The sequence below is a fragment of the Cibotium barometz genome, chromosome 17 (genome assembly GCF_041138505.1).
Source record: "Cibotium barometz isolate CiBa-2024 chromosome 17, ASM4113850v1, whole genome shotgun sequence".
NCBI classification, from domain to species: Eukaryota; Viridiplantae; Streptophyta; class Polypodiopsida; order Cyatheales; family Cibotiaceae; genus Cibotium; species Cibotium barometz.
In genome coordinates this window covers 42,860,684-42,879,555 of record NC_141062.1, presented here as the reverse complement: position 1 = coordinate 42,879,555, position 18,872 = coordinate 42,860,684, and the positions used below count along the sequence as shown (strand labels likewise).

General features: G+C 39.0%; 1 protein-coding gene across 1 annotated transcript; it reads left to right on the top strand.

The window, feature by feature from the left end:
* The first annotated feature begins 10,450 nt into the window (after positions 1-10,450).
* LOC147630029 (CASP-like protein 2BC2) lies at positions 10,451-12,535 on the top strand. The gene is made up of 3 exons (XM_086811610.1): positions 10,451-10,869; positions 10,953-11,085; positions 12,073-12,535. The coding sequence occupies exons 1-3, from the start codon at positions 10,595-10,597 to the stop codon at positions 12,301-12,303; spliced, it is 639 nt and encodes a 212-aa protein (XP_086667736.1). The 5' UTR covers positions 10,451-10,594; the 3' UTR covers positions 12,304-12,535.
* The last annotated feature ends 6,337 nt before the right edge of the window (positions 12,536-18,872 follow it).

Here is an 18,872-nt window from a genome sequence, read left to right as displayed (position 1 = left end):
ATGTTGAAACTCTCTCTCTCTCTCTCACATGCACACACATATACACACCTGCTCTCTCTCTCTCTCTCTCTCTCTCTCTCTCACACACACACACACACATACACACACACATACACACACACACACACACACACACACACACACACATGCACACACTCCCTCTCTCTTCTTACACTCTCCCACACATAGAAGCGCTCTCTTTCTCTCTCTCTCTCTCTCTCATGCACACATACACATATGTAAATATATAGTATATACAATATTATGTTTTAGATACATAAACCTATACATAGACACATATACTCATACATATATACATGCATTTAATAATATAAATACAAACATCGACATAATTTAATTAATTTTGATTAAATTTTAATGTGCAGAGATGGGTGATAAGTTGTGGTCACTTTTAAATATATAGATAGATATATCATACACACATCTAAACACACACACACACACACACACACACACACAAACATATATATATATACACACACACACACACACACACACACACACACACACACACATACATACATATGTATGTATGTATATATAAATGTAAAATAAAAACACACAGACACACACATGTATACACACATAAACATATGTATGTATGTATATATAAATGTAAAATAAAAACACACAGACACACACATGTATACACACATAAACATATATGTTTTCTATTTAATTTATATTTTATTAAAAGATACTTTTTATTCTCTATCTCTCACTCTCTTTCTCTCTCTTTTCACCCTCCTTCATTACATCTCTCTCTCTCTCTCTCTCTCTCTCTCTCTCTCTCTCTCACACACACACACACACACACACACATGTACACACCGCATATACACTAATCTAAACGCACACTCTCTCTTCCCACACAAACTATCTCCTACGTAAAAATTATCTGTCGCCTCTCTCTCTCTCTCTCTCTCTCTCTCTCTCTCTCTCACACACACACACACACACACACACACCGCACATAAAATAATGAAAACACACACTATCTCCTCCCACACAAACTATCTCCTACATAGAAGTTCTCAGCCTCTCTCTCTCTCTCTCTCTCTCTCTCTCACACACACACACACACACACTCTCTCTCTCTCTCTCTCTCTCTCTCTCTCTCTCTCTCTCTCTTCATGCACACTCTCTCACATAGAAACTCTCTCTCTCTCTCTCTCTCACACACTCTCTCACATAGAAACTCTCTCTCACATAGAAACTCTCTCTCTCTCTCTCTCTCTCTCTCTCTCTCTCTCTCTCACACACACACACACACACACACACACACACACACACACACACTCACACACACACACTTAAATAGATTTACACACATATATATAATTTTAATTAATTAAATTTTAGATTAAATTTTAATGGTAGGGATGTGGTAAGGTGTGCTCACTCTCAAATAAATGCATCTTACATGTAATCTCTCTCTCTCTCTCTCTCTCTCTCTCTCTCTCTCTCTCTCTCTCTCTCACACACACACACACACACACACACACACACACACACACACATGCACATGCACATGCACATGCACATGCACACTATTTATATATACATGCTTACATACCTATAGATACACATACATACATAATATATATAAGTGTGTGTATCTATAGGTATGTAAGCATGTATACAAAGATTTCATTGAAAGATGTGAGATGAGATCTTCTTAGATTTAAATTCAAAATTGCATTGGAAGATGTGAGATTTGGCTCCTCCTCACGCTTACAGGAGGAGTGGTTATTTTGAAATAGCCCCACCTCCTTTGCCCATGTGGAGGGAGGTGGGGTTGTGGTTAATTGTATATTTGATGTTTTTAATCGGAATGTATATTTGATTTTCTCAATCTTTGATGTCATCAACAGGCTTGAGTTGTTTAATTTAATAAACTATTGTACAAGCTAAGATTATGATAAAATGTAGACATGTCGACACTATAATCAAAGTTGTACGATTGCTAGGGTTAATGATTGAACCTTAGCTTTTTGAAAAATTGAGTGTGCACCACTCCTCGATCCCTAGCCATTAGGCAGGTCATAGGGGTATTTCTCTAAGTCAAATCTAAGGTTAGGTTTAGGCTTGCATCAAATCTGCCAAAGTCATAAAAATTCATCATGTATTGTAAAACCCATTTTAAAGTGATGTATTTGTACACTTAGAAGGTTCACCTTGAAATTCTCAAACACGATAACATCATGAAGTTTTAAGAAGCTGTTCATGCGACGATGCTTTGTGTGTGTGTGTGTGTGTGTGTGTGTGTCTGTTGAGTGCCAACTACAAGTGCAACCACAGACGATGCTGTGCGAGAATTGCACTTTGGCCGTTTGTTTTTTGTAATACACCTTTTCTTTTTAGCCTTTTCTCATTGCCAAATTTACATGCTTCAACGTTACACCTAAGGGGAGGGTTTAAGAACACCTTAAGAGCTATGTAAAGGGGGTAAGTAAGAACACTCTCCCCAACAACTACTAGTGGAGGGCCATCACAAACCCATGCACTTAAGGCCTTCACAACACTCTCCCCAACAATTGTTTGGTGTGAGGTTGTTGCATTCTCACAATCGGTTGTCATTGGTGGTTCATGTTGGGGATGACGTGGCTATTTTCTCCGACTGTTTGTTATAGTACCTTATGGTTTCTCCTTGTTTAGTCATCAGCTCAACGTTATTTGTTCTGGATATCGATTATCCGCTTGTCCATTGGCTTGAGGGTGGTATTGTGTGAGGACTTTCTATGGACAACCAAGAATGTTGAAAGGAGGTGTTCAATGACTTGATCGATGAAATGTGAACCTTGGTCACTAACTAGTTCCACTGGAAAGCCAAATATTGAGAAAACTTGTTTCCATAAGAACTTAGCAGTCATGCATGCGTCAGCTTATCGGCATGCGTTAGCTTATAAAGTTGCTCGTGCCTTAACCAATTTGGTAAGATAATATGTGGCCACAATGATGTACTAGGCGCGGCTGATTGGATCCATAAAATCCATTCCCTATTTTTGAAGGGCTGCCGTGGACTCCCTTCTCAAGATGTGGCTAAACTGTCTACTTTGCCTTGTCTTGCATGATGTGACAAATCCCTAGGATCTTGACACTTACTCAAACCGTAGTCCTTTTTGCCTTTAATAAGTTCTTCTCGAAGAACAAAAGCACCTTCTACTAACGACGAAAATAAAGGGCTATAAGAACTCGCCCCACTAGGTGGGATATATCAACTTCGTTACTGCGGAGTAGGTTTCTTTTTGCCTTGATGAGGTAGGTCCTACTTGAAGAACAAAAGCATCTTCAATAGTAACGAAAATAAAGTGCCATAAGAACTCGCCACTAAGTGGGATATATCAAATTTTCTTTCTTTCTTGATGCGGTAGGTTCCTTTTTTCCTTGATGAGGTAGGTTCTTCTTGAAGAAAAAAAGAACATTCTATCAATGAAAATAAAGGGCCATAAGAACTCGCCACTAAGTGGGATATATCAACGGGAATAGCTTCTTTATTGAGATCCTTATTTAGTTCATAATTAAAATGGATTGCAATGTTTACTTTAGTGTAATTATGTCCTAAAATTTATTTTGTGTGTTAGGTCTTTTCAGAAAGATATGGCTTCATCATCAAGGATTGGTCGCCCTAAAAAGGATGCTCAACAATTGAGTCTCTCGATGGCTTTCTCAGAAAAGAAGAGTAGAAGAAGTTGGCTCTACTTTACATGGTGAAGATGTTTCGAATGTCCATGTGGCACATTCATAATCTTCTACATCTAGCCAATCCACCATGAATGTGAGCTTAGATCTTAATGTTTGATTGGATAATGTACAAGATGATGAAATGGTGGAAATGCGTTAAGAAGCTTGCATGAGGTGAGAGAACAATATGCTACTCATGAAGATGCCATATTGGATCATGAAGGAAATGTTGCAAAGAAGACTAAAGGCCGATCTTATAAAGAGCATTGGAAAGTATACTTTCCATGGAGCTATGTAGTGCATGATGGAAATGGAAAAGAGAGAATACATTGTCGTATGTGTACTGTCTTTAAGATGAGTAATGTGTTTGCTACAATTGGTAGTACGGTGCTTCAAAGGCCTTCATTAGACATGCATGAGAAGTCAAAGGATCATGAAAAAGCAAAGTTCTTGTGGGATGAAAAGGAAAGAAAATCAACCATGCCTGTAAACATTTATTTGCAGAATATGGATCAAGCAGAGGTAGATAAGAAGGTTGCAAGGGTAAAGGTACTTCTTCAAGTCATGTACTTCATAGCTATTAGAGATAAGCCTTTATCTGACTTTCAAAAGAATGTTGAGGAGTTGGGGTTTTTTAAAACGCCAAGTGTTCCCACTCAACAAAGCTATGTTGCATATTTATCATCTTCATCAACCCATTTATTTTTAGAAGCTTGTTTTGCATACTTTCATGATAAGATCAAGTTATAAATTATTGACAATCCATTTTACTCACTTATGGTGGATGAAAGCACGTATGTATCAAATGAGCATCACATGATTATATGTCTTACTTATTTGAGCAATAAGGGAGATCGCCCTATAATGCAATCGATTTGTGACATTGTTGCACACAAGTAATGGGACATCTCTAGGTTTATATAAGGCACTTACAGAGTATCTATGCAGCATTGGTTTACCAAAATTAAAGCTAGTGGGTTTCTCTATAGATGGATGTAGTGTGATGATGGGAACATAGAATGGTCTTGTTACTCGTTTTGCTAGAGAAGTTCCACATTTTGTAGGGGTGCACTGCATCGCACACACCGAGATGCATTGGCTGCTAAAAGATGCATTGGTTGCTAAAAGATGCATTGAGTTCTTTTTCTATCTACAACCTCGTGGGGGAGAAGGCAGCAAGAAAGTGTTATAAATGGGTTAATAGCTCATAAAAATGACGTGAAGAATTGAAAGAGCTTGCTAATGAGTTCTAATTATCTGTTCATAGGTGTTGAGAATGCATGAGGTTCGTTGGCTCTCATGAGGGGGGCAAGTGACTAAAAGGCTAGTAACTCTCATGCCAGCTCTTTTACACATATGGTTGCATGAAAGATGTGAGTTATACACTTTTTTTACTTCCTTTAAGGTCCAATTCTTTTTACATTTATTGGTCGATGTGCTTCATTATCTTAATATCTTAAATAAGAAGTTTCAGGTGGAGCAAGTGGATATGACTTCAATTGGGACACAATTAGTGGGGTGACCATGGACACTCTTGAGGCACGCTTTCTCTTGGGTGAGTTTGGTCATGGTGCTACTCATATTTTTGCATTTTTTCAACAAGTTAAAGATGGATGCATGACTTTTGAAAGTGACACTCAAGGATGTGAGAAGTATTCTCTTCACAATGGAACTCTAAGGGAGAAAGGTGATTGTCGATACTCAACCACTTGGGATAGTTGCATTAATGTTGGCAAACAATTTGTTGGTAAAGTTATATCTTCCTTGCATAGCCGTTTTCATGATTTAAAGCTTTTTGAGGCTACAAAGATCTTTAGTCCAAGGGACTATCCACCTGATCTATGTGGTTGCTTTTCCATGGGAGCCATTTAGACAAAGGCCTTGTTGGAAAAATTTGGATGTTTAGTAAATGCTGATGTATGCAAGACAGAGTATGAAGATTTCATGATTAAGTTAAAGAGAACATGCCCTGGAAAGAGTATGGGTATGGCTTAGCAATTTTGTGGACATGATGTTGAATGGGATCAAGATTTTGGTGAGATGAAAAAGCTATGGTGTGCATGCTTGGTTATTGTGGCAAGCATAGTTAATTGTGAGAGAGGTTTCTCAAAGATGAATTGTATCAAGTCTAATGATCGTAATAGACTATCCTTGGAAACTTTGAATAAGTTCATGTTTCTCTCATACAATGGTGAAAAAGATGCATTAGAGGTGGATTGAGATGCAATATATATCACATGGGATGCTCTAAAAGCCCATCGTAATGTCAATGTGATGACAATTGAAGAGTGCAAAGAAGGTAGCTTTTCATTATTCATGACTTGTTTTATATATGGTTATTATTGATTACATTAATCCATGACATTGATGGTCATATTGAGCTTTTGGTGAGGATGATTTATTGTATTGAAACATTTGTGATATTTTACTTCTATTATTTGGTTTCTAAGATTCTAGATTATGTTGGACCTGCATGATGGTGAGTTTATGGATTGATGATTTGATGATGTACAATTCATGAGATTTCTTGGTTGTACTTTTAAGTACTTTTTCTTAAAAATACAATTTGTAATCTTTTTAAGTATATTGTTGGTTGGTTGTATTTCTTTATGTTAGATGTAATCGTTTTAAGTATTAATGATTGTATTTTACCTAGAAAAGTAACTTTAATGTCAGGCCATCTCTCGATGAGCAAAGAAAAAAATTATCTTTCTTGGAGAAAGGCAACTTGAAAAAAGACCTTCCTAGAAAACAAGGTACCTCACTTACAAAAATAAGCACATGGTTGAGCTCATGGAGGACCAAAACCTATGATAATCATGATTATACATATTAATTAAGATAATAAGCAAGATAAGATTAGGCTACACTAATGACGGTGATCTAGCACAAACCAAGATAATCTCATTGTGCAATAGCTTAATCCAAGTACTTGCTTATATAGCTCTCATGGAGCTCCCACCAATTCACAAGATGTGTGCACCCTAATGCCAACCATGTGTCCATAAATGCTCATAGTACATGTGCTCCCTTGCACTTTTCATGTGCTACCTTTTTGACCTTTAACCTTTTACAAATGACCAAACAAATCAACCTTTGCCATTGTACCCTTAGTATTTTCCTCTTTCTAATGTGCATGCTCCTCCCCTTGCTCTATTCATGTTGTACCCTCACACATTGCTTTTCGTTTCATGTCTAGAAGAGATGATCGGTATTGCCTCCATCATGCGAGGCCACATCACTGTCTTCCTTTTTGGACATTACATTGGTTGCTTCGGCTCTCTTTTTGTGCCGTCATCCCTTTGCTATGTGACCAATCTTGCCAATGTGACCGTCATCCCTTTGCTATGTGACCAATCTTGCCACAATGATGACATGTTATCTTTGTCCTTGGTCGTTCTCTAGTCGTTAGTCTTAGTCCTGTTGAGAAGAGTGCTTTCTCCTAACTCGATGTAGCTTGAACTATCTTTCCTCGAATCCACTTCTCTTCTTCTATGAGTACTGCTCCCACTCCTGCAATGGTTGGATCTGGGAGGTTCTTCAAGGTAGCCCACTGAGGGCCCATTATCCTCAAGTGTCATGCTTTTTAACAATACGGCTATGGCATCCTCTTCTTCTACTGGTGCCCCAATGCCAGCCAATTGTTGAGTTATACTCTTCATTTTGTTAAGGTGTGCTAAAAGTGATTCACTATCCTTAATGTCTAAGCCAAAGAATTGTATTTTCAAGCTTATTTTTGAATTGCTTTGCTCCAAACAATTTCTCTAGCTCATCCCAAGCACCCTTAGATGTATCTCGTGATGCAATGTGATGGATAAATCCATCTCCCAATCCTAATGCAATGATAGCTAATCTTTTTTCATCTCACGGCTTAACCATTTATTCTTTTCATCCTCTTCATTCTCCGGACATTTTTCCCTTCCATTTACAATGTCCCCCATAGCTTATCCTTCATTAACGTGAATTTGGTTTTGACTTGCCATGTGTGGAAGGACTCCCCTTTGAACTTATCAAGCACAAATAAAGTAGTCATTTTAGGGTTGAGAAGGTCTTAACACTTGAGTACTACTCAGGGTTAGTGTCTAATCTCAATACAACGGAGATTTAAATGCAAGTGACCACTTCTTAATGCAAGAATTAGTTTTAATTTTCTAATTTTACCCTCACTTAATCCTAATTACTATAAATTATATTTTAATGATAGGATTAGTGCCCACAAACTATGATTAACAAGCTTGTGAGCTTGGAGCCTTCAATTGGTTTTGTAGAAGAAATTCTTGATGGCGCTTTTTGTATACATTGAGTGATCTTGAAAAGATGAATGAGAAAATGACAACTTATATCTTAATTTCTTATCGAAATTTGTGCTAGGAGACTGCAACCCGACGCTTAACTTTTGCTTGTTGTGGCGCGTATGGTGGACAAAACTCAACGAGTTTTGACATGTAAGCTCCTTAGGGCATGGGCAAGGTCCTCACAAGAGGGCTTGACTTTTACCCAATTCATCGCGCACAACCAGAGAATGGTGTAAAGAACCACTTTGTAGAAAATTACGAAAACCACGCTTATGTGACAACGAGTTTGATCAAATCCTTTAACGTGTAGTTTTGCCTTGATATGATTGAGATAGCCCTAAAAGGATTTGTGCCAATTCAAAGTGTGCATGACGAATTTGTTGCTGCAAAACAACAGATTCGGGTGATGCCTGTTAATGTGGGAATTTCTCCTAGCTTGAGTCAAATTAGGCTACAAGACTTGATATGAGGGTGTCCTAGGAGTAGAGAATGGTGCTTATATGGTTTAATCCACTCTGATATTAGTAAGTTGTGTGCATTGAACCAATTTGCAGAGTAGCCATTTTTTTTTCTTTGCAAGAGGGAAGATTAACGAATAATTAAGTGAATGCTTAAAACATGGATGAGGGGGGGACATGGCTTTGATACCATGTTGAGAAATCAAAAAAACTATGATAATCATGATTATGCATATTAATTAAGATAATAAGCAAGATAAGATTAGGCTACACTAATGACAGTGATCTAGCACAAGCCAAGATAATCTCATTGCAATAGCATGATCGAAGTTCATGCTTATATAGCTCTCATGGAGCTCCCAATTCACAAGACGTGTGCACCCTAGTGCCAACCATGTGTCCATAAATGCTAACACTACATGTGCTCCCTTGTACTTTCCATGTGCTACCTTCTTAACCTTCGACTTCACCTTTCCATGTGCTACCTTCTTAACCTTTGACTTCACCTTTTACAAATGTCCAAACAAATCAACCTTTGCCAATGTACCCTTAGTCTTTTCCTCTTTCTAATGTGCATGCTCCTCCCCTTGCTCTATTCATGTTGTACCCTCATACATTGCTTTTCTCAACATACTTTACCCTTGAAATCAATGGCTAATACTTACAAAATCAATGGCAACAATCGGAAATAAGGTTTTCTTTCTAGCATTGGAAAGGGCTTTTAATAATATTCATTGTACTCTCAAAAAGAAATTAATATCAACTACAAGGCATGGACTTGGTTGGTAGCAATGACTACCAAGTTCAACTACTATTCTCAGTAATTCACTTGATAGCAATGACTACAAAGTTAAGGGGGTGGAAACGGTTGATCAAAAGAGTGCCAAGTTGCCAATAAACTAAATATCCTAGTAGGAATTTAGGAGGAAGGTGAGACAAAAAGGTTAATGTTTGATGTAGAAAAAGCTAGGTTTAATGTATATTGCAACTTTAAAACTTGCATTTGGGTTTTGTATAAAAATTGGTGATTTTGAGTAGGTTTTAGTTATAAAGCTTTTAAGAAATTATTAAGAATTGTCTTTACTTCTATGGATCCAAGTGAAGGTTTTTCACCGTTTGAGGAGGCACCGCTTAAGACCTTCTCCCACACACTGTTAAATGGGCCTTTCAAACATTCAATGCAACTTGGCCAAGCATTCTCGATTATAACTTGCTCATTTTTTGACATAAGCACAACTTGGTGGAAATGCAACTCCTTTGCATACATTTATTGCTTGCTTAACTTGGATGGTGGTCCAATCATCAATGCCCAAAATAAAGTTGCTTCTTTATTGGTGGAAAACAAGTGCAGGTAGCTTTTGTAATTTTTATTAAGTTTAGAGGTTTTATTTATTGGAAACTGTTAGAAACCACCAAGAGTGAAAGCTTGCAAACTCAAGATTTGAAAGGGATGTTTTCTTGAAAAGGTTCAATGATAAGATAATTAGGTTTTCTTTTGCCACCCACGAATGGTTGGAACAGTGTAAAAAATAAACCTTTTTTCTAGCCCGAGAAAAAAAGGACAGCCTTAAGCTCAACTGGTTTTTTTTTCTATCACCACTGGTGGGAACAGTGTAAAAAATGAACTTTTTTCTAGCTGGAGAAAAAAAGGACGACCTTAAGCTCAACCGGTTTTTATCGAAAAAATGCATAAGTTAATCGGGCTTATAACTAAAATTTCAAAAATTTGAATCTTTTAATTGAAGGCTACGCAAAATGATAATTGGGTTTTCTTAATTTGAGCCGTGAAAATTACACTAAACGACATTTTTCGACACGGGAGGGGGTGTACACTTGGACGGTGGGAAAAACCCCTTAAGAAGGGGATGGGTGTACACTGTACTCTAGAGGGCATAGGAGGAGTGATATTAATGGGGGGGGGGTTAGGTGGAGAAGTAATAAATGAGGGGCATTTAATGCAGAGCTGCAGTAGGGCAATTAGTTAATACCGGCAGAGTATGTTCTGTCTTGTTGTCTGTGTGCGAGCGAGAGAGAAGAACCAGCGTGTGCGGGCTGCACAGGAGTGCCAGGAGAGTAGGTAATCCGTGTGTGTGTGTGTGTGTGTGTGTGTGTTTTTTCTGGCCGAGTATTGAGAGAATGGGCGAGCACGCGCAGATGGAGATGGCGTTTGCCAAGCATCAGCCGTCGGCCATCCCCTCCGTTGGTGCCCTCGACATTTCTCCTTCTCCCTCTGCTGCCTTCTGCCATGGCTCAAAGCTTCGCAAAGCAGAGCTCTCCCTCCGCCTCGTCGCCGCCCTCGTCTCCGTCTCCGCCTTCGCCTTCCTCATCACCGACAAGCAGACGCGCTCCTTCACCATCTTCACCTCCGTCGTCGTCCAAGAAGCTCGCTACAGCGACATGAAATCTCTCGTGTAAGCACAAAAGGCTCTCCTGCGCACATGGAGCTTCACATGCTGCATTTTTCTGGGGTCTAAAATCTCTCTTCTCTTGGTAGTTTTTCAGTAATCTCCCTCGGAGTTGTGGCATTCTACTCAGTCTCGCAGATCGCCCGATGCCTCTACAGTGCACCCTCTGATAGCATCCCCCAATCCTCTGCTCTGGCTTGGACCATTTTCTTGCTTGATCAGGTTGGCCGCTAGTTACCTTGATTACTTCACAAATTAAACTTCTAATTGTTGCTTAATCTAGAACCCCCCATGCCTGCCTGAAAATGCAGACATTCATTAAATGCTTAATTGTTGCTTAATCTTTGAAAAAGATGCAGACATACAGGATCGACGGTCATCAGGCTTGATTTTTCTAAAATCAAAAGTTTTTGGGAAAATTACAATAAAACATCGTTTCTAGTGTTTTTTTTTTTGGGGATCTATCTAAATTTCAGCCCATGCATGCTATCTTTAAGATTTTCTGGTTTTAAGTAAAAGCTTCATGGGTTTTCTTAATGACAACGTCAAATCCTTTAGTTAATTTTTTCAACTAGTGCAAAATAGACTAAATGCCAGTTTTTCAGACACAGCACAAAACAACCAGAAGGCTTCCCTTGCATCAGCTGGTGGCAGCTTTGTATCAGTCACATTCACTGCTGATGTGACTAAATGGTGAATGCAAGGCGGCCAAGGGTGCTCATGAGTCATGGGCCAGTGCTAGTTTTACTGAGCATTTTACATCAATCCTTTTCACCATGGGTTTAAGAGGAAATTACAAGCATTTTCTTAACTTTTTTGTTTCCAGAGGTCCCTTTCGGGGGACGCAATGCAAGCTTTGAACCACTCACACCCTATGGATGTTAGGGTTTGAACTCGAGTCCATTTGTTTGGGTAGGGTAGAATGGCCCGGGCTGCTGACATTTTCTTCACATTTTGATCTAATTATAACTAAATCTTCACATTTTGATCTAACTAAATCTTCATTTTTTTCTTAGGATCCATCAATTTGAGAAGGCCCTTTTTTATATATAAAGATTTAACAAGTTCTAGGTTCAGCTAAACCTGTCTTTTCCTGAAACTGGTGATGGGCCCATCAGTCCTCCTTACCTGCATGGCATGTGTTGCCTCATCTACTGACCCATACCCTTGCTCCCCTTTGTTTCTGATATTGTGTTATTGGGTGTGCAGATCATGACCTACCTCATATTGTCCTCGTCCGCCGCGTCTACGCAGTCGGCCTATTTCTCAGAGCAGGGAAATGATGGTTTCAAGTGGACCAAGGTCTGCTACCTGTATGAGAAATTCTGTAAACAAGTTGGTACCGGCTGCATCGGCTCCTATGTTGTTTTTATGGCCCTTGTCTTCACCTCTGTTATTTCTGCCTTCAACCTCTTTGCAAGAACTGACTTTGAAGAGTAGCCCAGTCTATCTCTATGCTGTTAAGAGCCTTCTGCATCAGCCCTTGGGCTGAGCTCAATGTGTACTTCTCTGCAGGCTTGGATTTGAAGTTGATGCATATGGTTGCAGCAGTTTAATTTCATGGAATCACCACTCGGTATTGAAGAGCTGGTTTGATGGTTCAATTTCCAATACTGCGATTTTACTTGCATAATTTTACTGATCTCTGAATAAAGATGATTATCCTCAATAAGGACGCCAACAGGTAGATACCTCAGCAAAATATACCAAATTTATATATATTTTTAAAGTTTGGCACCATACAAAAGGGTTAATAATATTCCTAAGGTTTTGATTGAGCACGAAGTGATTGATTTAATTAGTTCAGTTTCGTTGATTAAAGTTATGTAACTTTAATTTCAAAGGTTACTCAAAAAAACCTATCAACTAATCTCTCTCTCTCTCTAGTAGTCTCTCTGTCGATTGGGTGAATAACCCTCTAAGTCGATGTTAAGCGACTCTTTCTCCGTCTCTCTTTAGTAGTATGCAATCAGATAATATGATCAAGAAGACTTGACATCATATTTATGAAAAGAGTTACGTTAGATCGGATTGACAAATTCTTATAATGGTAATGCCACCAAAAAGTTGATTATGAGGCACAGCTTTCTCAAGTGTCCTTGGGTTGCTAGTGATTAGGCTCCTAGACAAGGGTCTGCCATCTTGTTCGAGGACGAGACGGCCCTAGCTTGCTAGCCAATCAGGTTTATGTAACTCTTTTAGGATCTTGGCTCTTGTCATCCTATGGTATCATTGAATATGTTTTCCTATGGTATCATTGAATAAGCGATTGTATCTTGGATCATCCCTTTGGTTATTTTCATTGGAGTTTGTGCTTCTTTTGTTTCTTGATGTGTTGGTTATGTTAGTTGAATGTGCTTCTTGGCCCTTTTCACGCAATTTTTTTTTTGGGTGTGTTTCTTGGTGTGTTTGTTGTGTAGTTAACCAATTTGTTTCTTGGCCTTCACACTTTCACGATCTCGGGTCCACTTCAGCCTACGGTCCATTATTGAGAACATTGTATTTGAGGCATTGAGTTTAGCCTTGTTCTCAGGTTCTAGTAATCAAACCATTGTTTGGCTTTGCCTTACATAATGAGGTTGAATGTAGTCACCTTTACTTGGTTGTTTAGCTCGCCACGATAGCTTTTACACATTTGGTCAAATATTTCTAGGTGAGTGATGAGATCTCTAGTTCCATCAAAATTTTAAATCAATTTAAGATGTAGATCAAATAAAGATTGCATGCCAATTCATGACAATTCAAGTGGACATTGTGTTGAATGTTTCTTCATCCTCTTCGGATGAGGAAATGATCCTACAACCCGTTAAGCAAGGGGAACTTGTCATTAACACCTTGCCTAAGATGTTGGTAGTAGAATACCCAAACCACGTTAAAAAAGAAGATTAGGCTCTAGAAGCTGCTCAAGAGTTAGTAAGAGCTTGTTAAGAACATATAGAGGGGGAGACACCAATAGTATGTAATGTGGGTGTAGGCAGTAATCCAGATGTAAACATCACCTTGTTGAGGATAAGATCAGGGAAGGAACTAGTCCTTTTCTCTTGTCAAGGAAAGAACCTCTCACAGAGGATAACTCAAAACTGGGCTCAGATCTATTGGACATGATCTTTGCCACCAGTATCTCCAAGGTTCCAAGAGATATTTTAGAGTTCCAATATCTACAAGGACTAGTGCATATCACTATATCATTACAAGCCTAAACAACTATGTGAGTGAGAAGATAGGCTCCAAGAGTGATATTTTGAGAGTTCCAATCTCTAAAAGGGCTAATGCATATCACGTATATCATTACAAGCCTAGACAACTTGGAGATAATTCCTCAAGGCATTAGGAATGGAGAGCACACATCAAAGAGCAGCCAACCCCAGGCTCCTTGAAAGAAATCAAAAGAGCACACATGAACTAGCCCTTTCCTATGGTGGAAGAAAGAACCTCTCCAAGAGGAGAACTCAAAACTAGGCATAGATCCATTGGATATGAGCTTGAGAGTTTCACTTTGTAAAAGGGTTGGTACATATCCCTACACCATTGCAAGCCCAGACAGACAGTTCTGTGAGTGAGAGAAGATAAGCTCCACGAGACATTGCTAGTCTCTCTGTCCTCCTTTTGTCTCTAGTCCAGATTCTTCCTTATTGAGTCCAAATCTTTTGTTATCAAGTCTAGATGTACATCCACTCCTTACTTTAAGGAAGCCCAAGATTTATGGAAGAACTTGAAGGATTAGATGGGTGTATGCCTCAAGGTAGTGGAAGAGCACACATGAAAGATTAGCCAATATCTAGACTCCTCAAACAAATCCAAAGAAGATAAGCACCCAATCCTAGGCTCCTCAAACAAATCGAACGAAGATAATCCTACAAAGAAAACAACAAAATCACAAAATCTCCCTCAGGTGCTAGTCACAACAAATTGGGTCACTACTTTGAAAGTGATATTTTGAGAGTTCCAATCTCTGAAAGTGCTAGTGCATATCACGTATATCATTACAAGCCTAAACAACTTGGAGATAATTCCTGAAGGCACTAGGAATGGAGAGCACACATGAAAGAGCAACCAACCCGAGGCTCCTTGAAAGAAATCAAAAGAGCACACATGAACTAGCCCTTTCCTATGGTCGAAGAAAGAACCTCTCCAAGAGGAGAACTCAAAACTAGGTATAGATCCATTGGATGAGCTTGAGAGTTTCACTCTGTAAAAGGGTTGGTACATATCCCTATACCATTGCAAGCCCAGACATTTATGTGAGTGAAAGAAGATAGGCTCCACGAGACATTGCTAGTCTATTTGTCCTCCTTTTGTCTCTAGTCCAGATTCTTCCTTATTGAGTCCAAATCTTTCCTTATCAAGTCTAGATATTACATCCACTCCTTACTTTAAGGAAGCCCAAGATTTATGGAAGAACTTGAAGGATTAGATGGGTGTATGTCTCAAGGTAGTGGAAGAGCACACATGAAAGATTAGCCAATCTCTAGACTCCTCAAACAAATCAAAAGAAGATAAGCACCCAACCCTAGGCTCTTCAAACAAAGCGAAAGAAGATAATCCTACAAAGAAAACAACAAAATCGCAAAATCTCCCTCAGGTGCTAGTCACAACAAATTGGGTCACTACTTTGAAAGTGATGATATGAAAGTGACGCTCCTAGGGAAATATAAGGACTCACAGGTCTCATTGTCATCTTGGATAGAGGTGCCAAAATCAACAAAGTCAGGATTACCATAAAGTAATGCTAGAAAAAGTGGGAAATAAATAGACCAATCTAATTCTAAAGCTGGCTAATGGAGCCACCATGAACCCATGGGGCTTTTACAAGGTCTTTAAATTAAAACCTTTGGCTTAAGTTTCTGCCACTCTTTTGTGGTGATGAACTTTGCCTAGTGGCCCAACCCTTATGATTGCATTTAGGAAGACCCTACATATAAGAATATGAGAAGTAAGATTCGTCCACAACTATGTCACAATTGGGATATACAGATCGTATATACATGTGGAAAAGGTATGTGTTGATACTTACAAAGTAGACATGGAATGCATCCCAACCGTTGCTTCCAAGGTGAGAGCTTCCTACGCTCTCCATTCGGGCTTTTGTCGCATCCTCTTGTTGCTTGTAGTGTTGGGGATTTCTTGCATACTTTTGCTTCTCCTCATTCCAATCCTCGATGTTGATGTACCAAGGCTTCTCACCCCCTACCGTCATTCTCCTGGTCACATCTCCCCGCCAATGTTTCATGATGTTCACCATGTGGTCCTTTATCCACCTTATGGGGATGACATCACTACCGACGCGGCCGGCTTGTACTCATCCTTGATTTGATTAATGATTCTTTATTTCTTGGCTTTATCCAACTTTGGCCATAAAGTCATAAAGTCACCATTCCATAAGTGGAGGCGCTTTTGGCTACTACCATAACTATGGAAGTGAACATGTGCCTCACGTGTGCTAAGATGTTATATACAGAATGTGAAAGCTTCGAGTCTTTCTCCACGTATAGAGTCCAAGGACTTTGAGAACTAGATGCATATCCTCACAACCATGGCCATTATCCCTACAAGGACAATCACACGTTATGCCACTTCTTGAATGGTAAGGAGATTGCTTCTTTTATCTACATGCTAATAAGCACGTCAACAATGCAATGCACACATGAGTTGGAAGGAAATCTTTATTATGCTCACAAGAGGTGGTAACATGGGGATAGAGATGTACTAGAAATGATCACACATCCTTTCAAGGGGAAAAAAAACATTGGCTACAATATGTTGAATTAATTAATTCCCATGCTACGAATGGCAGGCATAGCCTAACATTACCCATATTCCAGTCAAGCTAGTGGCCATTGAAAGGGAACATCCATCGAGATCTACAAAGGTTGAAAATCTCTCTCACTCCATGAGGAGAACCATCAAGCCTTTGTATACCTTACAAGTTGTGTGCCATGGAAAGGATCACTAGTTGGCTTTTGATCTTCTAGAGCTTATCCTAGTGAAGGTGAAGAAAGTCTCCCATGTCGACCACTTATTGTGCATCCCAAGTAGAGAATTGCAAGAGTGAGGATGAAAATTTACTCAATGCTATGTTGTTCAAACTTTGCATCATTTTTGAATGGGTTGAAGGGATAGTTTGTGAGGGAAAAAGGATGAAAGGACCAGTTAATCATAGCAAAACAACATGGCATGAAATACAATTTCAGATGTAGTAGAAGAGGAAAAAGGGCAGATCTATGTTGCCATTGAAAATCAAGGGCCTAACCAGCAGTTCTCAGTCATCCATACTCCAGCAAAGTATCAGGGTAAGCCTTTTAAGCTTTTGATTGATTCAGGCAGTTCTCATTCATTCATTTCCCCTGGATGCTTGTGTAAGCTAGTCTTAGAACAGAAATCAGGGAAACCTATGCAAGTTGAATTGGCTAGTGGGAAGACTCTTTTCACTCACCATGAGACAGATCTTATCCAGTTCAATCTAGATGGTAATGTAACCGACTGTCAGTTTAAAGTCTTACCTCTCGGAGTTTTTGATGGGATCCTTGGAATGGATTGGCTCCACAAAAATCAAGCTGACATACATTGTCACAATGGAACCATTTCCTTCCATGACCTTCATGGGAACAAAGTTCAAGGAACTCGAGTTTCCGGAGCCCCAGACCTTCAGTTAGTAAAAGCTTCCAGGTTGCTGAAAGGACTTAGGAAGAAGCAGCAAATTTATGTTGTCAAAATGAACCCAGTAGACTCAAAGCTTAAGGCTAAAGAACCAAAATGGTTAAGTGAATTTGATGATCTATTCCCAGCGGAACTAACTGAAATGCCTACAATTCGGGAAGTAGATCATGTGATTGAATTGACCCCCGGAGCTCAGCCCCAGTAGCCCTATGCACATACAAAACGCACATACAAAATGCCAGTTCTTGAAGCCATCGAACTCAAGAAACAGCTTAGGCTGCTGTTAGAACAAAGGTTTGTAAGACCTAGTGTTTCACCTTGGGTATTGGTAAAATGAAAGTTCTATCCTTTTGAAGATGCCACCTGGGAGAATGAAGTTGATCTGTGCGGGATTATCCCCAGTTTGCGAGATGAGGACATCTCGCGTTTTTCAACTGGGAGAGAATGTAAGATTCCTCCCCAGCCTCTCAAGATGTGCAACATCTTTCCCTGTAATCAAATCCCTTTTCAAAAATATAAAAGATCTTATTTCTACCAGTTTTAGCCTAGAGAGAGAAAATCTTCTAGAGAGTGGTAATTCAGATTTTAAATATTTTTGGATAGAAAAATATCTCATCTTATTAAAATAAGTTTCCCTGAAACAGAAGTTCAAAAAGATTTTCAGAAGGTGCATTAGAAATTAAGTATAATCTGTTCAAGAGGCATTATCCTAGAGGTGAAGATTTTTTCAAAATTTTAAATTAAGGTTCCTATGGACCAATAAGATTCATCTAAATGTAGGGAGGAGATAAATGAAGAAATACAAGAAAAATCCCCCAAAAATGAGTAAATACTCACATAAGATGAAGAGTTGACTAAGGACAAGGTTAATAGTTAAAAAAGGGAGATATTTAGAAGTAATGATGCATTTTTGACACCTTTGCATGGGGGAATTTCCCTCATGAAGGAGGCGCCTATTTCACATACTTGAATGAGTTTTAAACTCCCAAATAATGAGATATTTTTATCTCTCCTCTCTCCTGTTTCAACTAGATCCAAAAAGTGAGCAAAACTGACCTAAAAATGACCTAAAAATTGACCAAACTGATCTGGAAAATTCTAGAATCAGTTGGCTTGGTTAGAAGCTCACTTTTTCCTATAAATAGAAGCCCTCCCCTTTGTTGAAACTAAATAGTGTTTTTGCACTGTTACCCTGTCTCTCCCAAAAGTGCCAAAGACTGTGAATTTTACCCATAATTCACTAGTTTTTGACCCTCCCTCTTCCAAAAAGATTGGTGGCCACTCTTGTCTCAAACAAGAGTTGAACCCTCAAACCATCAAGCCAAAGGAAAGCTCCCAAAGTCATTAGTAAG